We start from the raw sequence: 25,274 nt of genomic DNA, 5'->3' as shown, positions 1-25,274 counted from the left end.
GCTCAAAAGGACAAGACTCAGCCTCGCCCAAAGCCATTTGACTATTTGGGTAACGTTGGACAAGTCAATTTCTCAATTCCCTCCAAGGAAGAGGGATGCCAATCACTGCCTCAGAGGGCCTCGGGGAGGATCGAATGAGCTATGTATAAACTGCATAACACAGTAGCTGGATCATGGTAGGCCCTCAGCAAATACAAGCTCCATCCCCACCCACACACACCCCCTCCTGCCCTCTCTCCAATGGCTAGGCTGTACAAGAAATCAATGGCCAACCCACTGTTACCTTTTCCTAGGAATGGAATCTAGCATGGTGGAGATGTGGTGATAAAACTAGCATTTACTGAACATCTACCATGGGCCAGACATTGTGCTAAGGTATATATATCTCATTATTACACTTAATAATAATAACATTAAGTTATTATTAACATTATTATCAATGACAGCACTATCAGGGAGGTACTAATAGAATCCCCATTTTAGCGACAGGGAAACTGAAGACAGGTAACTAGCCCAAGGTCACATACCCAGGAGGTGGGCAGTGCCAGGATCTGAACCCAGGCGGTCTGGGCTCTTCAACACTGAGCTAAGCTGCCTGGCCCTTAGCGGGACTGGAGAGAGGACAAGGAAGTTGGATGCCTGGCAGACCAGGCATGGAGGTGGGAGCCACAGGGGCTTACGGCTGTTCCACACCCTCCCAAGCCCCAGCGGGAGGCTGTGCACTTTGGATGCAGGACTCACACAACCCAGCTTTGCAAAACTGCATTCCTTAGGCCTGACTGAAACAACCTTTTAGAAACTCACTTCCAAGCCTACCTTCCAAGGTCCTGAACGTTAGCAACACTTCTTACTACATCTTGTCTCCTGCCATTTACTCTCCTCCTGGCAGCCAGAACGATGCTTTTAAAACCAAATTCATGCCACTCTTCTGTCCAAAATCCCCAGTGGTTCCCCACCTCCAAGGCCCTAAAGAGCCACATCAGCCTCCTTGCTGTTGCTCCAATATGATATAAATTCCTGCCCCAGGGCCTTGCACCTGCTATTCCTGCACCTACTATTCTCTCTACCCGGAATGTGCTTCTCTCAGGATTGCTTGGCTCAGTCCCTCATCTCCTTCAGATCCTTGTTCAAATGCCACCTTCCTGGGGATGCAATACTCCCTCTGGTTCACTAATCCCCCTCCCTGCTTTCCCCCATAGCACTTTGTACCACCTGACATACCACATGCTTTATGCATTTATTATGTCTCCCCCGCTTCCACTAGAACATCAACTCCATAAGGCCAGGGTTGCTGTCTGCTGTGTTCACTACTATACATCCAGCACTAGGTCATAGGTCAGACTCTGGCACTTAGCAGGTGCTCAGTAAGTATTTGTGGAATGAATGACTGAGAGTGGTTTTCCATCTCCCCCCCCCCCCACCCCAACAATCTCCCTGTCGACTCAATCCTGATCACTTGGTTAGGCAACGAACAAATGAGTCCCTTAACCTCTTCCATCCCTGGTTTCCTTATCTCCAAATGAGAGCGCTGGAGTAGGTTATCTACAGAGTCCTTCCACGCCTGAAAACCTTCAACTGACAACAAAAGGCAATAATTCTTCACTACAGCAAGCCCATAGCTTCATTTACTCGATTATAAAAACCACATTTCCTTTAGTATTTTCCACAGCCAAGGCCCCACAGCCCCCATGCCCTGAGAATAAGTGAGGTTTGGCTGAGCTGTGCTCTGTGACTTGTAACCTGCACCCCAGGTCAGCATTAACCTCAAGTGCTGGGATCACTGGTCTTGTAAAATCGACCCAGGTTGGGTTACAGGGAAATAAACCAAACCACATTCGGTTGTCTCTTAGGATCAGAAACACCATCTCTCCTTGTCCCCCTCAATTTCACACTGATTCCTGAGCGGCCCATGCTGTTGGTTTTGGGGTTTAGCCAGAGGCCCTCTCGAGAAGTAACGAAATTGGGTGTTCTGGGCCAAAAGGAAGGTGCTGGGACGAAAGCAGACCCTGGTGTGTAAGAGAGCGTGCTGTGGCATGGCTGGGAGCTCAGTGGAAGCCCATGTCAGAGGGTCGCAGGTCCTTCAAGGTCATTCCATCTAGCCTACCTCTGACCCCAGGGAACCTTGGGGCTTTGTTTCCCCATCTGAAACAGGGACTAAGGTGTGTGTGTTGGGGGTGGGGGGTGGGGGGGGGGGAGGCGGTGTCTAATGCTCCACAAAGTGCCTACAAGTCTAAACCCCACTTGGCCAATCTAACCCAGGCCAGGGTCAAGTTCACCAGCATCAGCTAAGGCCTTCTCTTGATGTTTAAGGCAGAAGTCACTTCTCAGATTGAACGCTGGGTCACTGTATAACATGACTGCTGTGGTCTTTCAAAGATGCACTACTAGCTTTACTGACAGAATCAATACAAACTCACTTGTTAGCTCCTTTGGAGTCCCTGCCTTCTTGACAAGCCCCCGGCCTATGGCAGAGCCGCTGGCCCCTAACAGTCTGCGCTAACACCTACTAACCGATCACTTCATACCAAGAAGTGAGAGGGCACAATGGTTAAGCATATGCATTGGAGAAGTCAGACCTGGGTGAGCATCCTGGCAGAACTACTCACGTCCAACTGGGCAGCCTGAACCCCAAACACGTCTCTGTGCCTCAGTTTCCTCATCTGTAAAGTGGGAATAAGCGCACCTCCCACTTAGGGTGGTTATAAAGATTACATGAATTAATAGTAAGTTAATATATGTGAGTCACGTAGTTGGGAGCTGACATGTAAGTGCTGACTCAATGGTAGTCATTATCATTAGAAATTTCTTCAAATTACACATGACCCTGAAGTTGGGATTGGTCCTGGGGTATATTCTGGCATCGTGGTAATAATACGGGGCTCGATGACTGAGTATATTCAAGCCTAGGCTAGTCACAGAGAGCAAAGAGATGGCACGCATGCCACCTAACCACTCCCCTGACTGGGCAGGCATCACTAATCTATCTCAGCACTCTTCTCCCTCCCCCTGCAGCCACGGGCTGCTCAGGCTCAATCCAGAGCTCCAGGCAGCCGCTAGGACTATGGGGAAACCCGCCTGCTGTCCCCTGACAACAGGCAGATATGCTGGTGTGGGAGATTCATGCATGAAGGCAAAGACCACTTCTGCGTGAGAATCATGAGAGACGGACGGAGCCTTGCCTGTCTGTTCACTGCTGTGGACCCAGCACTTTGAACAGCACCTGCCACGCAGCAGACACTCAAATACCCGTTGGATGAATAAATTAGCATCAAATACATCTGAGCCCGTAGCACACAGCATTGGGCCTAACCTAGCAGGTGCTCAATGAATGAGGGAGGACGGTGGGAGAGGCTTGCTCGACCCTCACTTGAGCTCACTTATTTCTGGTAGAGAGTGCACCCAGCTTTGGCAGGTTCAAGGCCTCGACACAGCCACTCACTCATCACGTGACCCTGAGCAGGACCTTAGGATTGAGTCATCCTTGGTTCCAGTCACAGGTGCCCACAGAGGACGCCAGGAGGTCTGGAAAAGTGCTGCCCACAGCAGTGCATCCTCCAGGAAAGTGCGGATACTTCTCAGCCAAGGGGACGGGCCTGGACCACCATCCTTTCAGGTGGAAGAGGCACACCTGTCAGGTGGCTGCTCGTTGTGAGGGAGGCGTGGTGCGGTGCGGGTGGACCTACCTGCTCGCCGTGCTTTTCCGTCCAGCCGCACTGGCTCCGTCAGCCTGCAAAAGAAACCCAAACACCGGCATTAGCCAAGGGGGGAGACACAGAATTCTACCCTCTGCCACCCCACCAGGCTGCAGCTCAGCACAGGGTGAGCTGGCCCTGTCCCCTGCTCCATTCCTTCAGGCTGGAAAACTCTGCCCCCAGTGGTGAGAGGGAGTCAGCACACCCCCAACCCAAATTGGCTTGGCCCTTTAAATCCAGCAGAGCACCCATTGCCAACACAAACCCAGCAACCACGGAACCCTGGGGACTCGGTGAAAAGTAAGTAACCAGCTAAATCTGAGATTGAATTGCACCATTTTTATTTTCAGCTGGGATTTCCAATAAAACAGTAGCCGCAGATTTATTCCTACCAACCGGAGGGGGGAACTCATTTATGTTAAAATATTCTGTCCTCCAACCCTCTGAGCAGGGGGAGGCAAGAGAGTGCTGGTTCCTAATCTCTTTATTGGGGGGCGGGGGTGGGGTGGGGAAGTAAGGCTGACCAAATTAAGTTTTCAGAAATCATAAAATCCTGGTTCAGAGGGAGAGACTGAGGCCCTGGGGGAGGAGGAAGCTGCCTGAAGTCTCATGAGGACTGAGGGACACAGACCTGGGGATCCTGACTCCCAGGCCAGTGCTGGGGGGACCTCAATGCGGAGGCCACAGACATGGGGGAAGGCCCAGACTCTCCACCACCCCTGGTTGAAGAAGCAGCCCCTAGCTTTGTGCAAACATTTAAAATGGTGTAGGTTCAAAATGCTGGCACACATTTGTTCCCAGATTCGGAATCCTTCCGATTTTAGAAAGGTAATGTTGCCACGTGTGCTCTGTATTTGGAAACAACCCTGGCGGGGTCTGGGGAGGCCCCAGTACTCAAGCGCATGGATGTTTCTACCGTGAAACTGACACAGGGAGCCCCCCTGGGATAAATGAAGAGGGCAACTAGCCGCTTCTCCCCTAGGTCAAGTTCTGCCACTTCATAGGTTACGGAACATCTTTCTTGTTTTCAAACTTTTCGAATTTCAACGTTGTGGATGAAGGATTGATGACCTAAAATAAACACAGCAGCAGCTACCTATTGATGAGTGCTCATGGGAAGTTGCAAACTGGCAAAACCAGATGGCGGACTTCAATCCAAAGTGTAAATATATAAAAATAAAGGCATTTCATCCCCCCCCCCACACACACACACACACAAAGGCCACATTTCAGCTTCTCTTTAAAAACCAGTTAATCCAGCAACACAGTCCCCACACGGCCATAGTCAGCTACATCTATGTTCTCCAGTCTCCACCTCTCCCTCTTGCCTCACACACAGCCCCCCCAGCCTGGCCCCTGTGGGCATCCAGACTGGCTCCCCCTGGAGAACTTCCCAGCAGGTGCTAGTGTATGACATTAAATGCCGCTTATTGAATCCTCTGAATGGGTCCCCCAACACACATACACAATATTCCCACTTTACAGGTTAGGCACAGAGGGTCCTCAAGCCATGTATCCAATACCCCAGGGCTGCACGCCCAGGTCTGGGTGACTCCAGCGCCTACCTTCTCAGCTCTGTAATATTTTATTGTCCCCCAACAGCCAGGAGAGCTAATGGAGAAATGGGGTGAGCCTACACCACCCCGACTGTCCACCGGAGGGAAGTAGAGAGGTGAAGGACACAAGGGGAGGCGGAAGCACGAGGCCTGGGAGGAGAAATTAATGGGATGCCGGTGTATTATTTCAGCAGAAGAAACAAAGCAGAAAATGGTTTGCATATCGTTTCACTGGGAGCAGAAGAACAGGATCAATTACAGCCCTTCTCCAACACTGCATTCCTCAGAACTTGCCTGGAAAGCGAGCGGGAAGACACTGTTTTCACGTCCATATCGTAAGAGGCAGAAGTGGCAGGGGGTGGGAATTCTGCCCCAGAGAGCCTAAACAAACCGTCCAGCCCCAAATGGCCTCTCGCCTTCCAGCCTCAACTCTGGCCATCGATTTCTAGCATTTCATACATATTTTTAATGCTGTCGTTTGTTGTCCCTTTCTTTCATCATTCCACACAGAGTTGACGAGTTCAAATACAGGGAACACGTGGCTGGGGTACGAGAGAAGATTCTGGTGTGGTTTTTTTTTGCACACCTGATTATCCCCAGCTACCTTGCCCTTTTATGATGCTTACGATACTGGAGCTTTGTATCACTGCTAGCCAACACTCATTTTCGTTTTCCACCCATTTTTACAAAATAAAGACAAAGTGCGGATAAAGATGTTCACGTCGTTGTCTAAACAAATCCCTTTGCAGAGACTAAGGTGGTGGCACAAGGGAAAACAGACTGATGGAGAAGGAAGGCTACCTTGGCAGGAGTAGAGCTGATGGGCAATGGGCACAAGCCAGAGCTGTCGAAAATAGCACCTGTCCATATCACAGCAGCTGTCAATCACAGCATGCGGCCCGCGTCTAGACCCACCATAATGACAAGGACGGCCTCTCGGGCCCTCCCAGCCCCGGTCGAAGCCCGCAGTGCTAAAGGCGCCAACTCTCAGTTGTCGCGCTCCCTAAGATGCCAGGCCAGCTTGCTGTGTGTCCTCACCAATCAATACATCACAGCGACCCCTACTGTTCCAATCAGTTGCACCGCGGACACTGCCATTTTCCTAGGCCCAAAGATCCTAATACCAGCAAATTCAGGGGACCCAACCTGAACCACAAACTCAGTGCAATCTGACTTGGTCTCAATGTGAATTGAAGTTGAAGAGGGCAGGGTTTAGACTCAGGCATCTGCGTTCGAGTCCTGGGTCTGCCGTTTTCTAGCTGAATGCTCCTAGGAAAGTCTCGTTATCTGCAAAGTGAGGAGTAACCCCAGGACCTCCATCCTGGGGCTGGCATGAGACTTAAACCCAGGTAACTTACACAGAGTAGCGCAGGTAAAAGTACGTAGCAGGGCTCAGCTGCAGAGCCGGCCTGGACAGCATCAGGGGTCTCCCCGGCCTGTCTCAGGCCTCATCTGAATCCCATGCTGCAAGTCAGCATCTCATGAGCTTCCACCTAACCCCCCACCACTGAACACGGCGGTGCAGATAGAGTACAACGCGCAGGCCAGGCATGTGTTCCCACCGCTTACGTAATGGAAACTCTACTGCTGTCGCCACTGCTCCTGGGCCATGTGCTCCTAGAGGATATGCAGCTTCCGGCCCAGGCTCTGTCTGGGTCTCGCTTTGAACCCTGGGCAAGCTTTCCTGTCCCTGGACCTGAGCTTGCCCAGAGGCAAGAATGGGAGCAGGAGCAGGAGAGCTAAATCAGATCATCTCCGCCCTCGACTTCCATCTCAGTCATTCTATGTGGAGCTGACCCAACCTTAACCAAACCCCTCGATGGCCAATGAAATGTGCTGGGGACAGTGGGCCATAGAGACCCTCCTGCTCACTCTCACAGAGGTGGGGGTAGAGGTACCCAGAACCCCCAGCTCCCCAGCAGGGTACCTATCCCCATTTTCTAGCCCCATCCATTCCTTATACACCGGCTTTTCCCTAGAACCTGAGCAAGGCTATTTTTGGTTTCATTCAACCCTCCTCTTCCCTCCCCAAATGAATGTTAAGTTGTTCTTTTCCATTCTCTTATTAAGGATTTTCTTGGAAAGAAAATATTATTCCAAACCCAGAAATTTTATTTCTAAATTTGTGCAAATGTAAGTTGTAATACATTAGCTGCATTTCACATTTTGTGCAAATGGCAGAAACAGGCAATTCGTGTGCTACGGGATGGGGGATGGCCAACGATTTCGATAAAATAAACCCTTTTTTAATTTAAATGCTAATGCACTGAATTAAAATTTAATAACTGAGGAAATTGAAAAGCCGAGCAGGAATATTGGAAATAAATCCAAGCAGAAACAGCTGAAATTAAAAATTCTAGAGAGTGGGAGGATAGCAGCTAAGCTGTCTTATATGATTACATATTTTTTTTTTTTTCAGAATGAAGCAAAAAAAAAAAAAAAATCCTATCTCTCGCTGGCTCTGGGGCAGTAAATCCACAGTGCTGTGATTTATTGCTCAATTTTCCTGAGGGAAAAAGGCTTTCTTTCATGCTGAAATATTTCATAAATTTCAAGCCAGCATAAATTCTTAATTTAAAAGTTATGGAGGTCACATTTAGTGCACTGGTACGGTTCCAAAATCTTAAAGGAATAGCAGCGACCAAAAAAAAAAAAAAAGGCAAATAGGAGGGGCAGAATTTGCTCTTTTTTTTTTTTTTTTTTCCTTTTTGGTTTTAATTCACGAGTTGAAATTTCATTATTAAAGATTCCTCCTGGATGGATGAAACCCAAGCACGTGGGGACCTGGTGTGTATTTGGAAATCTGCTGCACAAGATGAAGAGATAAAGATTTAATTCAATTATAAAAAGGCTTTTTTTTTCCCCCTGTAAGCCACTTGAGGAATTTCTGGTAAAAATTTCCTCCCTTCACTGCCCCGGAAGGGGTGAGAGTGGGGGAGGGTGGCCAATATAATGGCTTCTCTTAGATCTCCAATCTTTTGTGCACACTGATATATTCATTTGTTATACAGCTGTTCAGCGGCGGAAAGAATGCTGGGGCGCCCATAATTCTAAGCAAATCAATCAAAAATTAATGATTTGTCATGCTTGCACAATGGAGGAAAACAGCTCCTTGGGCCCTGGCTGCCTGATCTCAAAGAATGAAATGCCTTTCTTGGAAAAGAGAGCTGAGCCAGAGGTCCAGGGAGGCTGGGGTGCCACAGCCAATGTGGGGGCTCGCGGTTCCCCAAGCTCAGAGGGGATGGAGGGGGCCCCCACGCTGGAAGGGGGCATCTCCAACATGGCACCTCGGCCGGCCAAGCCCAGGGCCTGGCACAGCACATTTCCATGGGGTCTAATTAGGATCTTGCCTTTCCCCTCCCCCACTGAAACTCCCAAACTGCTTCCTCTCTGGAGAGGGCGATGACTCCCCGCTCCCGCACCAGATTGGATCTATCCTGTTCACCGTTCACCAACCCTGCTGACACACCACCACCAGTGCCTCTCACCAACTCAACCGGACTAGGACCACGGTTCCTGCAGCGCCTGCCGCCCCCAGACGGTGCCCTCCTCCTGGCCAAAGCCAACATCTCTCACGTGGCCATGTCTCCAGCACCCAGCTCAGGGCCTAGCACACAGCCAACAGGGTCAAACCCGTTAGTTATCATTTCTCAGGAAATACAGATAATGAGGTTGCTTAGATGAGGGATGAACTGCATTGGCAATTATACGTGGATGAAATAGAGCAACTGATCTGAAGCAATCAACCACTCCTTTATTCGATCAACAAGTGTTTCCTTGAAAGCCTACTGTGTGTCGAGCACTGTGCTCAGCTTTGGGTGGACCAGTCCAAATCCCCCAGGCTCACTGCTTCTGGGGCTGCCTCCACCCTTGGGAGGGAATGTGCCCCTGGAGTCTTGTCTCCTTTCTTACTAACTTGCGTGGATGTTACACTCACAAATATCAAATGCATGTTACTCCATAGCGCGTGTGTGTGTTTCATCTATATATATGCATGCTGGTTCGATACATTCTGTTTTACATGGCCAACTGGTCCAACGGACCCTGCAGGAAGGTGCTCAGCCTCAGGAGTGAAACCAAGTGCCCTTGACCTGGAGGCCTGCAGGAGGCGGCACACCTGTGAGAGGCACCTGCCAGAGGACAGGAGGAGGACGAGTGTGTCCCAAACAACGCAAGCCACATCTACCTCTCTCTTTCCTTTCCAACATCCAGTGGATCCTCAAATTTCACTTGAACTTTCTCTCCCTCCCACTGAGGCACAGGACTCCGTGCTCATCCGACAAGCACTTACTGGGCTCCTTCTATGCGCCAGACATCGTTCTAGGCGTTGGGATACATCCCTGCTCCCATGGCCTTTACATTCAAATGGGGGAGACAGTAACATTACGTACAAGAAGTTGGTAAAAAATATGTATGCTAGAAGGTAATCAGTAGTATAGGAGGAAACAGAGAAAGACGGGGGTAATCGGAAAGCAAAACAGAGAAAGACAGGGAATAATCAGAAGGCTGGAAACGAGGGAGGAGTAGGGGGTGGCAGCTTTAAGTAAAGTGGTCAGAGTAGACAAACAATGGGAGAAGGTGGCCATGTGGTGTCTGGGAAAGGGAATGGCCAGTGCGGAGACTCAAGGGCGGGAGTGAGTGAGGACGGGAGGAGAAGAGGAACGGGAGGTCAGCCCAGGGCCTGTAGGCCACCGAAGGGCTTGGGTGTTTACTCTGCAAAGCCACTGGAAGGTTTTGGCAAAGTGACATAATTTGACTTTCGTTTTTAAAAGATCATTCTGGCTGCTGTGTTGAGAACAGACTATGGGCAAGGGTGGAGGCCGATGAGGAGGTTACTGGAGCAGCCCAGGTAAAAGATGAGGGTGGCTGGGGCCTGGGTAGTGGCAGTGAGCGGGTGAGGAAGGGTTGGGTTCTGGATATACCAGAAAGTAGAACCAACGGGACTTGCTGATGAACTGGATGTGACAGTTGAGAGAGAGTCGAGGAAGATTCCAAAAATCTTGCGTCTTAGCACCAAGAAAAATGGAATTGCATCTCTCTGGTGCATAAAAATATTAATCACCAGCACGGCCAGCACTTTCTAGACGGTTACACAGCATTGCACCCTCCCAACAACCCCAAGAAGGAGACACTGCAGTTTAACGATCCCCCTCTGACCAAGAACCAATCAAGTACCGAGAGGGGCCAAGTGACTTGTCCAAGGTCACATAGTGGATCAATGTCATGGCCAGGGTTCACGTGTGTTCTATACACCTTCATTCTCTAGGACCAAAAAATCAAACCTGGCCCCAAACAATGAAGGTGAACTGCTCTTCTATCTACCGCAGGGCCCCAAATCGAGCACCAGCAGCCCCCGCTTTACTCACCAGGTGCTCCTGAAACACCTCTTCAGGGTGACTGTGCCAACCCTGAACAATAGCTTTGCAAGTTATAAAGAGGATTCTATTCCCAGGAAACTAAACATAGCATAAAATCCCAAATTAGACCTTGCTTCTTAGATCACATTCAGCAATATGTTTCTAGCATGTGGTAGTTGGCTTTTAATTTTGTGTATTTGCTTTCCCAAGAGAACACAGTTACTCGGAGACACTGCCAGCCCTGGGTTCCAAGCTTGAGGGGTGGTAGAAGCTGCCAGAGAAGGCTCTCAGTTAAAAAAAAACACACACAAAAAAAACTGGAACTCAGATGGGTGATGCAATTTTTCAATAGATATTGATATAGTCCATAAAAATGTGTGATTCTGAGCAAGGCCTTGGGAGATTGACAGTGAGATGAATCAGACATGGTTCCTTAGTCATTCGCCTAGATACTAACCACTAGGTGCCTACAATGTGCTGGCCACCAGGGTAGTTACCGGGGACACAACAGCAACAAGAATCGTGAGCGAGACAGGCAGTGATTACTTCATTACAGCATGCTATCGATTTATAGTTCCCCACTGAGTGTGCACTCTGAAAAGTCTGGATGCCACGAGCATCTCTGACAACAGGACCCCGTGAAACTGCAGATTCGGGAAGGGCTTCGCGAGGGATGGATGCTAGAACAGGGCACACGGAGCCTTGCTCAATGAGGGAAACGTAAAACCTAGACACAAATGGAGGTAACACCAGCTGGGTGCCAGGGAGCAAGGAGAAGGGTGCCATCTTGCCAGCTGGGTAGCCTCGGGCACTGAACCCCACAGGGATGCAGACTTCTCTGAGGGCCTTCACGTCCAGAGGAGGGGACCAGCCCACTGACACTAGGGACGGAGATGCCAGGCCAGCTTGACTCCAGGACAGAGGCCAGAGGCTAAGAGAGGCCCCAGAGATGCCATCATCGACTGGCCAGAGTTCCAACTACAGGGAAAAACCACGGGAAATGACCAACGTCTTCATTCCTCTTGGCTACATTGCCCTTCTGCCTCTTCCCAAGCCCTTGCTGTCTGAGGTCACGTGTCAAGAAATAAATCAGGTTTCCTAGAAATGGAACCCGCACAGGCCTTGTGTATTTCACTTAAGCTTCTGGGTCTAGGCAGGTCCTTCTCCTCTCTCGGTGAGCAGCCATGCAGACTGGAGCAGGACCCTAATACTGACACGATCACCACCAGCCTTGTCTTTGTCGTCACCACCAACCGCTAGTAATTAACGAGCGCCTGTAAACCAGGCTAGAGAGCCTCTCTTTATTCCCAGGCTCATCGGCCACCCCAGAAGGCACGTGTACCTCTGAAGGCCACCGCTGGCTGCAGTATGGAGGCAGGGAGCCCAACATGAAGGCCACTGTCACCTTCCAGGAAAGAGATGATGATGGTCGGGGAAGGCAGGGGAGAAGAGAAAACTCCAGGAATGAGAGCTACTGGGAGGGACAAAGGTCGCCCGTGACAGAGTGTGGAGAGCACCCAGGATGGAGCTGGCACACAGTAGTTGCTCAATAAATGGCAGGCTTAAACAATAAACTGCTGCAGCTGTGGTGGGTGGAGGGCCTGGTCTCCTCCGAGCACAGACCTGGGCACCTGGGAGGGATGGAAGTAAAAGATGGACCCACCTCCCCGCCTGGGGCCTGACTCACAAACCTTAGAAGAAGAGGGAGTCCTGGCCTCGGAGAGGAGGGGCAGCAGCCTCCGCTGGGCTGCTGTGAGGAACTCACCACCCAGACCACGGGCCTTGTTCTCATTCCCTGGGGCCTGCCGGATGCCGGATGCCACTGCAGCTGGAGCCCACCGTCCACATCTGGATCCCAAGGTTCTGAGATAGTTCCAGGTTGTTTAATGTGTGTAAGTTCTAAACGCCCAGCCGGGTTGGATCACAGAGTTCTACACTTGCATCAAAAACTGTGACGTTATTCCTGTGGCCGGGCTCAGCAAAGGTTTGGGGTATTTTTGTTTTGTGTTGTGTGTTTTTTTGAACTTCTTATCCTGAGATAATTTTACATTGATAGAAGAGTTGCAGAGAAACTACAAGGAGTTTTCTTCTCCCCTTCACCCACCATGAAGGGCTTCGGGCAGGGGAGAAACGGAATCAGAATAATGTCCGCAAATGGGTTGCTGGAGGGGGCAAGACGAAGAGGCAGTAAGACTAGTTAGGGGTCAGAGTCCAGGGTCAGCTGAGGCTCTCCCTCCCCAGGACCAGCAGTCAAAAAGCCTTCAGGCTGCAAGACCAAACCATGCAGGAGGACACCGAGCGCAGGGGTGGTGGTCCTGGGAGTCCGGTGGGGCACAGGCCTGGACACTTGCTGGTGGGACTTCAGCGAGTAACGTGACCTCTCACTGCCTCAGCCCTCTCCTCTGTGAAATGGGAATGATGCTAGTGCCCATCTCAGAGCCTGACACGAGGACTGAGTTAGTCAGTTGCATGCTTATTTCAGGGCTTTTACACCCAGTGTCAGCTTGGGCTATCCATCCAGCATAAAAGGCGTCCGACGGGGGTAATACCAGCAATCCCGGGGCGTCCAGCATCACCTGAGCACCCCCTGTCTGCCAGGCCTGGGCTCGGGCACTGCACACACCCCATCAGCCACACTGAGTGGGAGGGACTGTCCCTAGCCCCGCTGTGGAGACAGGAGCTAGAGGCTCGCAGGGACCAGCTGGGGAGAGGCTCAGATGCTCGATTCCAAGTCCATGTTCTCAAACCCTATGCCACGCTGCCTGAAAGGCCCGGCAGGTGACCTTGGCGACTGACATTCCCCGTCTTTAAGAGTGGACACGCTCCTCTGCATAAATGCCGCTGTTTGTTTTCTTTAAAAAAAAAAAACACGAAAAATTTCTCAGTTCTTCAGTCACACAGTTAATCTCTCAATTTACAAAAGAGAAAGTCATGTGACTGAATTCCACAAAAATTCTCTCTCCAGGTTTATGATTTTACAGAAAACTCCAGGGAAAACCGCCTGGAGCGAGTTAAAACCAGATCAGCCATAAACCATGTCCTGGTGCAGCCTCACTAGGCCAGGACTCAGATTACTCATTAAATACGTGATAAATATTCGCCTCAGATCAGCAGGAAGTGGGGGGGGGGGGGGGGGAGGAGATGTAAACGAAAAAAAAAAAAAGGAAAACTTTTTTGCTTCACGAGGGAAAAAAATCTATTATAAATAGGTTTACAGGGGGGTTATAAGATCCAAATTAGTGAACTCAGAATTGGGGGACAGGGTTTTTAAAAATCACCCCTTAGGTACTGTTAAGTAAGGCAGTAAGAAGAAAACGTGGGTCCTCAAACCTCTTCAAGGGACAAAGTCAAGGGCTCCTGTGACATGGCCACGGTGATGCCTCAGGGATGTCCGGGCAGCCCTGCGACCCCCTCCTCTGACTCCTGTCAGAGGCTCCCTTTGACCTTCCCGCCGCCCTTCCCTCCAATGAGGCTGCTGGACTCTCAACTGGAACACGTGGAGTCAGGCAGACCTGGGCCTAGTGGTTTGGGCCACGAGGAGCTGGGTGACCTGGCTCCAGTCACATCACCTCTCTCAGCCTCAGTTTCCTCTGATGTAAAATAGAGGGGAAAAGCCCCTCCGAACACAGCAGCTGGGTGGATAAAAATGTTGGGAGTCTCTAAGATTCTCAGCTAGTGCCAACGGCACGACATGAGCCACAGATCTGAAGGATGTCATGATTACATTGATGGCGGGGACCAAAATGAATACACTATAGAAAGCCCCCAAGATATTCGGGTCCTTCCCGGAGGACTTACTTGGCACAGTTCCCAGCACAGAACCTAGAGTGGCCTGGGCTCAAGTCCTGACTGCACAACTCAGGAGACATGTGACACTCGGTAAAGTCACTTAACCCTCTGACAGTTTTCTCATCTGTCAAGTGGGGATAATAATGGTACTCATCTCACACAGTTACTTGGGACTACATTAGTTAACAGATGTAAAGCTCTCAAAATAACGCCTGGCACACAGTAAATGCTATATAAAATTTATTAAACTTTAGCTATATCATTTATTAAAATTCAGGCAAGTCCCTATTTTAACCTCAGCTGGTTTACCTAGCCATTAACTGGTGAATGTTGACCAGATGGATGGGCTCTGAGGACTCCCCAAGTTCAGAAACTTGTTGATGCTGTTGTGTCTGTCTTTGCTTATGCCGTCCCCCTGCCTAGACTGCCGTCCTCTCTGACCAGCTGGATCCCAAGTGCCTTCCTGGAGCATAGGGACAACCTCCTAGAGGCCCCAGGGCGTGCCTAGCACACCTGGGGACACCACCACTCTCTGCTGCCTTGCTCCTAACCAAACTGCAAATTCTATGGGCATGGCCAGCTTTTCATAGACAGCTCCTCTGTGACTCCACAGCATACAACAGGGGCCTAATAAAGGTCAACTGGTTTGAAACATAAAGGAATTGTCCTGCCAATACTTAGAGAACCATGGTGGCGAATGGGGTCTAGGAAATCATCCAGTCCAAGCATGGCAAACGGGTTTCATTTTCAGTGCTAATTCTGATCAAGCAGTCGTGGCTGCCTGGGACAAAGTGTGGACAAGGATTCTGAGGCCACATCAGAGCTCAGCTAGGGAAGAGTGCGATGATTGATTATTGATGTCTGCAGTGAGCATGGTAAAGCTGGGGATGGTAGCATGCTTGCCCCCTCAAATCTAGTCCAACACCATCCTTTTATAGAGAGAGAAACTGAGGGCTCCTGACCCCCACAGCACTGTTTTTCTGATGATTACATTCTCATTTGTAAAAACATCCCTACATGAAGGAGGAGCTGTGGCCTTTTAAAATTCAGCGTAAAGAGATCTCAAAGAAGAGAGAAGACCAGAGACAACAAAATACACACAGAAGAAAACTACATGTAAAACGCAAGGCTCACTTTGGTTTGAAAGACAAATTATTACAGGAGGACACAGCAATGTTCTAAGAAAGAATTTTTCTTTCTTTCTTTCTTTTTTTTTTTAAAGAAAAGTCTGCCACACTTGCTCAAAGTAGAAATCTTACAAATTCCTATTGCAAAATAACTCCTGGTCAGCCAACCACAATCTCTATAAATATATCACAAGATCAACAGCCCAGGCAAATGGGGGGGGGGGGGGCGGAGGATGACTGCATGAGTTTTTTAAACATCAAAATAGTTCTTCTCGCAGTTGGAAAGGAAGGAGTCACCCATTTTCCTACAAAATGAGAGAACCATGAAGAAAAGAAAGATTGTAATTCCACACATCCCAATGGGCACCTGCTGAGAAATCCAGACAGCCAGACAATTCTGAAATTCTTTCACAATTCTGTTTTCTTTGCAGGGGGGTGGGGGGAATCTGGTAGCCTGAATTTATTAGGGCAGCCATGATCTTACAATGGCTTCCATGGGATTACTCAGAGTGGGAACAGCCAAATGTCCTAAGGGGCCTGATCTGGGTGGTATGTCCTACACGATCTGGACCAGAAAAATAGAAGCCACTCTAGGTCTTTCAAACCGGGGGGCGGGAGGGGATTTAATATAGGGATTTGAGCACACGGGTGATGAATGGGCTGAGAAGTCACACAGGGGACAGGAAGGCAACCAAGGATTCCCATATGAGGAAGCTGCTGCTACCACCTCTAGGCCTGCGGAGAGAAAGGGAGGAGATGGTGTTACCAGAAGTTGGGGCTGTTCAGCAAAGGCTTCCCGATGGGAATGGATCACAGAGGGGCTGGAGCTACACAGGAAACGATGAGAGGCAGACAATGAGGAGGGAGAAATACCCTGGACTTGCCCCTTCTTCCCACCTGCTGGCATCCTTGCTAAACTATTCAAAGTCCAGAGAGCAAGGGTACCTGGGAAATGCAGTTCCCTGTCATACAGAGCACAGAAAAGGAAAGCAGGGATGGAGCTGAGTGAGGTCAAACCCACAGGTGATCAGCTCCGATCAGGAAACTCCTGGAGATTTGCAACCACTTGATGGCTGTGTCCCGCACAGGTCACCAAAAGGGTCCACCTGAGTCCAGTTTCCCCGTATGGACTGTAACCTCCTCACAGGGAACTGTATCTTCTCCCGCACTCCCAAGTAGAATCACAGCTCCACTAAACGGGCCCTGAAAGTCTGAGAAACAGAAGCCAACCAGTCCCAGTCTCCCAGCACATGGGATGTTTGGGTGGCCTGCCCGCATATTTTTACTTCCGATCTTGGCTGAGATCTGCTATTGACGGGAAATTCACAATGTGGAAGGCTGGTGGTCCCTAAGCTGTTCCTCAGAAGACCCAAGCAATCAATGGCCACTCTAGAACCATCTCCTAAGCAGATCTAGAACGCTGTGTGCATCAGGACCAGGAGTGGAGGCTCTGTGGTACCAAAGTCTGATGCCAGCTGGGCTGGCTGAGGGGGGGAACACCCCTAGCACCTCAGGGCTTCCCACCTTCAGGGCTACTACTCCAGATTCACGCGGGAACTTTATGGCGCTGTTTCATGAACCACATCATAAAGGACAAGAGCATTCAGGTCCCATCCTGTAAACGTCTTTGTCCTGGCGGTGATGGAAGCCTCGGTTTCACACTACATTCTGCCCTTGCCCGTCCCTGAAAGCACCAGTCCCCCTCCCCCCGAGCCACACTGCCGACCTCCCTCCCCTGGTTTCTTAAAGCACTTATTGCGTGGGCCATTCAAATGGTATTGATCAACCAGCTGGTACACTCAGTCATCTGTTTATGACCTGTCTTCCCAGCTGGACCATACATCTTCCCTGGGAGGGGCCATGCCTCTGGATTCCCCAGTGCCCACCACATGGTCCAGCACATAGAAAGCATCTACCCAGCATCCTTAAAGGGGAAGATGACCCAGGTTCCCAGAGCTGAGTGTGGGGCGAGGCAGCAATAACACATTCTATCCATGCCCCAGATTTGTTTAGTGATTGACGAGTTTTCTTTTTTTATTGTTGTTAATCCTCACCTGAGGATATTTTTCCATTGCTTTTCAGAGAGTGGAAAGGAGAGAGAGACATATCAATGTGAGAGAGACATCAATTGGTTGCCTCCTGCAAGTGTCCCAACGAGGGATGGGGAGTGAAGCCACAACCCAGGTACGTGCCCTTGACCAGGAATCGAACCCATAACTCTTCACAGTGTGCAGGCCGATGCACTAACCACTTAGAAACACGGGCCAGGGTAACTGATGAGATTTTTACATCCATTACTGCATTTAATTCTTTACAAGGTGGGAGTCGTGATTTCCATTTCAGAGAGAAGGGAGTGGAGGTTCGGTGACTTTGCCCAAAACCACTAGGTACTGGCAGGGGTGAGAATCAAAGCCAGTTCTTCTTCCAAGACAAACACCGAGTTCCTTCCCTCTTCTGGCTCCAGTCTCCCATGTCTTGCCTCTCTTTCATGAAATGAATTGATTTAATGAAATGATTAAGTGATAAAGAGAGTTAATAACTGTAAGGCTCTTAGAAGAGTGCCTGGCACAGACTAAGTGCTACGTAAGTAATGGCTACCACCGTCCACATTGCTACCATCGTAATTTCTTCATTGCTGTAAAACTCATTTCAAAACGTCAACTCACCACAACCTCAACAGTTAGCATACCTCATGGCCAAAGCAGCAGAATACGGAAAATGCCCACATTTAATTAAAACTAAAGAAAGTCAAATGACTTAACGGTTAAGAAGAGACATTTGAAGATATTATATCATTCTCAGAAGTCTATCCAAAGCACTGACCTCCCCTGTACCAGGCAACCATCAACACTCTATTCAAAACTACGCTAGAATCTCCCTTCCTGATTGACTTCATGCACAAAATACAGTACTTTCTCATTGTCTTTTGAGCCAGAAAGCCTGTTGAGCAGAGGTAAAAGAAAGGCTGAAAGTAGAGGTAACACGTTCAAGGTCACATGTGTTCAAACACAACCTTCAAGTTCCTTTCACAAGTGTTAGCCTTCTTGCTGCCTTGTCAGGCCCAATGTGAGGCTCTGCGATCATGGGCACTATGTGTTTTAGGCACATAAAAGTCAATACCCCAGCCCTAACCGGTTTGGCTCAGTTGATAGAGCGTCGGCCTGCAGACTCAAGGGTCCCAGGTTCGATTCCAGTCAAGGGCATGTACCTTGGTTGCGGGCACATCCCCAGTGGGGGGTGTGCAGGAGGCAGCTGATCGATGTTTCTCTCTCATCGATGTTTCTAACTCTCTATTCCTCTCCCTTCCTCTCTGTAAAAAAATCAATAAAATATATTTTTAAAAAAGAGTCAATACCCCAGGCACCAGCTCATTGCTTGACCCAAAGTATTTAGTGCAAACAAAACAAGTCAGCAACTACCAACCCAGCTAAGACAGAGGATGAGAGGGCAGCATTCTACCCTGTCAACTCTCCCAAACGGAGTTCTTCCACAAGAATCTCCAAAGCACTGTGTCCCCTCAGCTGTCACATCCACTGCCACCTTTCTCTAATGTTAAGTTGGCACTATCACAACTGACTTACCAACCCGCATATCCTCTGACCTAGTAATCCACTTTGAGGAACAAAGTCTATGAATATCGCCTCAAAGAAGAAAAAGGACTCATGCACAAAGATGTCCACTGCATTATTTATCATAAAAACAGTGGAAACAAATATAGACTTGGAAAGCCATTAGAATGGATGCTCATGAATGGTGGGGAGCTAAATAAAAAATGCCTAAGTGCTAAAGTGAAATGACAAGATCAGAACCAAAACTAGATATACATATAACTTCATATAAACAAACAATACATGCACATATATCGTATCCCCAAAAGCACTTGCCGTGGGTGGCTCAAAAGTACATGACCTTTTTTCCTCCTTCCTGCTTAGCTTTCTATCATGACTACTTTTGAGGGAAAACTCACTCTAGTTGACACATACTGCACATCTGTAATGGCAGGTTTCGGGATAAGATGACTTCCTGGACGACATCCTTCTCCAGATTACAGTCTGTCCCCGAGAAAGCAGCCACTTGAGTAGACCATGGTGGCTGGACCCAGGTACACCATCCACTGGGAAGTTCAGCACCCAGGGCATTCAAGCTCCACCTGGGAGCTGAGCAAGATGAATTTGAGACCACCTTCAAGCACTTAGATTTTCTAAGAGGCTCTTGAGGGAGGTAATCTTTAACCCTTTGCACTCGCTTGCTTGTTTCTCGATTCCTTTATTCTAATGCTAACCGTGTCGAGTCACACTCGACATCCGAGTGCAAAAGGTTAAGCCTGTTGCCTTTTTAGTACAACAGACCACAATAATTATAGACTGCTTGAGTGTACTGAGATACTATTATGGGCCAGGGACTCTACAAGGCTCACCCAATGTGCCTGAACTCATCCAACATCCTCATTAAATAAGAATTACTCATCTACTTTATGACTGGGAAAACTGAGGTCCTGACAGGCAAAGTGACTTGCTGTTGTGGGGAACCAGATCCGAGTGAGAATGCTCGGAGAGGAGCGGTCCAACCGCAGGGCACGGTCTGGAATGTGGACGTCGGTTGGGCATCGTTAGTAAACCATCTCATTTTATCCTCCCAACTAACTGTGCAGTGAAGAACATGGCTGCCAATTCTCTGGGCCTTCCCAGAGTTCCTAATACATTGTAATTTTACAGGTAAAGTAACTGAGGCTCAGTGAGGTCCACTTTACTTGCCCAAAATCACACAGCTAGTAAGGAACAGGGCTAGTATTAGCACCCAAGCTTGTTTGGCCCCAAGCCCATGTGCCATACCAACTATCATGCCATACCTAACCGCCCCATCCCCTCATCCCCCCCTCCCCAAAAGGAAAGGAAATGAGCGCTATAAGGAGTCAGATTGCACCACTCGATAAGGAAGTGGGCTCAGAGGTACAGAGTTTGCCCAGAGGCGGTGAGCTCCCAGGGGAGTTGTGTCACCAAAGGATGGCAGCCATCTGGTGAAAGAATAATCAGTGGCTCCAAGCAAAAGGATGGATCGGCTATGACTGGGGCAGGGATGGGAGAGCAGGGGATGGAAAGGGTGGTGTTCCTTGCCAGGATATTCCGGTTCTGGATCCTTCTGGAAGATCCCAGACTTTCCTAACACTTCTTCAGATCAGCCCTAATGGCCCAGCTCGTCATCCTCCGTATTTAAAGGCCACCATCTTTTAGTGAAATGTTGCGGACCAAATATTTCATTTCCTTTATTCCCCTCTTCCTGGCTTCACAAGTGTAGTAAAAAGTTAATGAATCTATAAATTGCTCACTGGCTTTTAAAAAAATGAAAAAGAAAAAAAAAAACAGTTAATGGAAATTTTAATGAAATCGTCCCATCTGCATAACTGATGGCAAATCCAGGGACAGAATACCTGGCCCTGCACGGCCCATGCCAGGTGCCATGGGAACTTGAGAACCTTTACCCAAAGACGGTGCGGACGTCCGAGTGGCACTTACCCGAGGGCACCATCGCCAGCACATTCCATGATCAAGCTGGGAAACCCCATTTCTGAGAAAAAGAAAACGCCACACTTGCACTGAGGCATGAGGCCAAGGTTTGGGGCTTGACACCAAAGAAGGGAGAAGACACCACTGAAAAGCCACTGACCCTGCTAGGGTTCCCAAGAAGAGCCCACCAACACAGCGTGAGTCCCTGAGCCCCCCTCCTCTGGAAATGCTGGCGTCCACAGAGGAGAGGCAGGTGTATTTGGGAAGTGCATTCTGGTACACACTCCCTATTCAAGAGTACCGCTCTGATGTCTACTCTATGTTGGGCCTGGAGCAGACCTTATAGACTTGAATCTTTCTGATATGCCCCCCCCAGCATGGAAAGGTAACATGCCTACCCTCGCTTTAGTTGGCAAGGAAAGGGAGGCTCAGAGAAGTGACCCCCTCGGGGTCACACAGCTAGTCCAGCCCCACCACGCAGGTCCAGAGGCTGGCCGTCAGCACTCATGAAAAACCACCCCTGCTTCCTTCAAAAGCCCCCTATCAGGCCTTCCAGCCTCCATTCAAAGTCCTCCAATCCAACAGCCCCTACCTGCAGCCTCTCTGGTCTTTCTAAGATCAAAGTCTGACCCTGTCATTCCCCCGTTTAAAACCTTCACAGAGTCCCCTTCCCCTGCCAAGGTAACATCCACATTCCTTCCCAGCGGCCACAGCACAATCCTCACGCCTAATGCTCCGGCCACACCAGGCTTCCTGCACCTGCTCCTGGCTAACTCTCCTCCCCCTCCTTCCCATCCTAGACGTCACTTCCACCAGGAAACTTCTCAGTATCCCCACTCTGCCCTACTCCACCTCTCATCTCTCCCTTGCCAACCAGGGCAGAGCTGGGTCTCCTCTGATATAGACTCTTCCCAATGGTCCACTGCTCAACTACCTACCTGCCTGCCACCCTCCCTGGCCATGGGCAGCCCCAAGGCAGGGACCAGAGCTGCTCAGGGTGGGTGGGGTACCAGGAGATGTCTTCCTGTGGCATCCTTGTCACACAACAGGCTCAAACCCTGGGACCAGGTCCAGCTCTGCCCAGACTTCCTCAGCCTCCGCGAGGGAGAATCACATGAGCCAGCAGCCCATGGCCATGGGGGCGTGATGGAGCATTGACAAGAGATGGAAGAAATGTAGTTTCCTTCAACCTCCTCACCTGCTCATTCTTTTCTCAGAGGATAAAAGGGGTTGAGAAAGAGTCAGAGAAATGAGAGCGAGGGACAGAAAACCACAGACGGGCAGGAACGGGGGTGCCACAGCACATGCTCAGGACAGTGGACACAGGCCCAAGGTTGTCCTAAGGGTGAGCTGGGCCAGACACCAGACACCGGCAACCAGGGCTCTCAGGAGAGGCACGAGGACAAGAAATACCTGGAAATTATAATAGCTGCTTTTAGTTTCCAGAGTTTTTGATGCCTCTTTCTCTTTGTTTTTCCCCTAAACCAGTTACAATTAGCATTGAGGGATATAATTACGTTGTTAGTCTAATTGCCTGTTTGAAGTGGGATCTACAGGGGTTTAATGGGAGATTTGAGGGGGAGGGCATATAAAATAAAAAGTCAGGATAATCACAGAAGAGATGTGTAATGGGACTTTCTTCCCAGGTGGAGACGAGGCCTGACCTGCACCAGAGGCCAGGGAATCGCATCCCCGCCAACTCCCTCGCCCGGCTGGCGGGGACGGCCTACCAGGCGTCGGGATGTCACTGGAAATTGATTTCGGAGACGCTGACCTAATTAATCAGGAGAAGATCCTAGAGAGGCCCTCGGATTGGAGCCCTTGCACTATTATTGGCAGTGACACACTTACACTTCAGCAGGCAGTATTTTCCTAGTCGGGGACTACGAGCATGGCTAGACTTGCCCCTTCGCTCTGGTCCTGTGCAGGGGGAGCCCTGGCGACAGGCATTAGAGAGAGGCAGCTCTGAGCTCAGGACGAAGAGGAACCTTCTCCTCCAGGGCAGGAGGGCAATGGAGAGAGAGTGAGCACCTTGACAACAGAGCAACAAGCTGGATGATCTCGTGGTGGGGACACAGAGGAATCGGGATGAGGAAGTCAATGCCTTTGAGCGACTGTACAAACAACGCCTGTCTCCAGACCTCAGAGAGGAAAGGGGTTTAAGGGGGCTGCAGGGACAGCGAGGGAGAGAAATCAGAGGACCCTTTCGCCTCCCAGCCACTGACCCCTTGAGCTATGGGACTTCCATCCTGCAGACCCAGCCCTCGTATCTGGGAAATGCTCCTTCTCTAATTACCTTTTCCCCCCAATTACAGGTAGCAATTTGCAGTCACCAAAAGCTACCTCCATGTGGGGAATGCGAAGCTCCCATGCAGAAGTCCAAAGCCAGGCAATCGCACAGGCGATCGTGGTCCCCACGGTGGCCCTGCTCTGCTCCAGGGCCCTCTTCGCCATCGTCCTCGGTGACAGAAGCACATCTGCACCGGGGACTGGAGAACCTGCACTCAAGCCTAATCTCTGCCTCTCTGCGGCTGAGAAATAGGCAGAGATCACCTGCCCCACGCCCCTTATGTCCCTTCTTGGGGGGCAGGGGGGAAAGTGCAGAGATAACTTCACCAGAAAGATCTGGCCCTGTGTACACACCTCACCTGTAGGAGGACACTGCCCTCTGAAGTCTCTGCACCTGGAACTGCCACGGTGTCAGGGCCTCCCACCGGCTCAGCCCAGCACAGCTGGCTCCGAGGCACATGCTGGCACACAGCGGGCACTCAGCATTATGCGGACGGATGCAGGGCACAGAGCGAGCACTTAACTGGCATCTACCACGAGGGCCTGATAAAATGGCGCGTGTCCTTTTAACCCAGCAACTTTTGTTCTGAAACACCTTAGCTTCAGGGTCAGAAGAGAGGGTCTCCAAGTTCCTTCTAGAACCTTCCAGTTCCCAGGGCCACATGTCTCCTGGGATCCCTCTTCGGATCTGACAACCGCAAAGCTTCCTGCAATACGCTTTAAGGCCCTGAAACATTCCACAGCAAAGTGTGAGGATTGGCGTTTCCAGGCAAAGACAGCCACACAGGGGCCATGGAGCTTGCGAAGGCGGCCTCTCCACTTCCCTCCCCCACCTGCCTTCTGACGAGCTCGTGCCTCTCCCCAGATCTGCCATGTTCCCGATCTCAGGGCTGCCTGGGAGAAAGGAGTTCTGCCGGGCTTTCTGCATTTTCTCTACTCAAGGTCGACAGCGGCGATGGAGTGTGCTCGAGGCCCTCAGTACAAAGGGAGCGACATTCCAGCGGGCCATTTATGAGGCTGCGCCGCACGGGTGACCCAGGGCAGGAAGACTCATTGAAATCCAATAAAGATGCGGGGCGGGGGCGGCTGCTCTGTTCCTGGCGCGGCCAATACCATCGCCTTCCCTGCCATCTGCCAGCTCTGCCCCCGGCCGAGGGGAGACAGGCTGCCATTCTGACGCTCTCTGTCAAGAGCAACGAGACGGTGACCCCCCCCCCCCCCAAAAAACGTCCCGGACTCACCCTTCTCTCGGGCATTTCTTATAGGAACTCCATTAAAAGGCCTTCCAAAGTCTGAGGCAGCTGTGGGTTCCTTTAGGGAGAGTGGACATGGGGCTAAGAGAGTAACAGTTTTATTTACTTATTTATTTAAATCCTCACCCGAGGATACGTTACTGGTTTTAGAGGAAGGGAGAGAGGGCGAGAGAGAGAGAAGCAGACATCAATGTGAGAAACATTGATCAGTTGCCTTCCATACGTGGCCTGACTAGGATCAAACCCACAACCTAGGTATGTGCCCTGACCGGGAATCGAACCCACAACCTTTGGGTGCACGGGACGATGCTCCAACCAACTGAGCCATCCGGCCAGGACAAGTTTTATGTATAATGAAACATAAAAATAGAGCTACGGCGCTTGTTTTCCAGTCAAGAGAATTATCGGCTGCTTGCGCATTCTGAATGTCTGGGAGACCTCGGACTTGCTCAAAAGCCTCCATCCACATCAGGGCTGTTCCAGCTGCAGACAGCAGCCAGGGAGACAAGGCAGGCCTCGCTCCAAACAGGGTCTCCTGAGGGCCTGACCCTGAGCTTGGAAACGCAGGCCAGAGCTCCCAATTCAGTTCGGCTCAGTTCAGCAGTCGCTTAGTACTCAGAAGGCGGCATGTGGCTGTGGGAGTTGGAAGTTTCTCGACAGAGTCTATGTGCCAAGCCCGGTGCTAGACTTTGGGGATTTAAAGGGAC

The 25,274-nt window shown here is 50.2% G+C and overlaps 1 protein-coding gene across 15 annotated transcripts in view; it reads right to left on the bottom strand.

Moving 5' to 3' along the window:
• The window catches only part of ZNF618 (zinc finger protein 618), a 151,122-nt gene that overhangs the window by 59,368 nt on the left and 66,480 nt on the right, over positions 1 to 25,274 (bottom strand). For all 15 annotated transcript variants that reach the window (XM_079790150.1, XM_079790154.1, XM_079790142.1 and 12 more), the window contains exon 2: positions 3,684 to 3,727. In XM_079790150.1, coding sequence (XP_079646276.1) covers positions 3,684 to 3,727 — 44 coding nt within the window. The remainder of the gene's footprint in view (positions 1 to 3,683; positions 3,728 to 25,274) is intronic.

Source organism: Cnephaeus nilssonii, assembly GCF_951640355.1.
Source record: "Cnephaeus nilssonii genome assembly, chromosome: 14".
Taxonomy (NCBI): Eukaryota; Metazoa; Chordata; class Mammalia; order Chiroptera; family Vespertilionidae; genus Cnephaeus; species Cnephaeus nilssonii.
The sequence above is the reverse complement of the archived record's forward strand: the minus strand, read 5'-3'. Positions and strand labels throughout refer to the sequence as shown.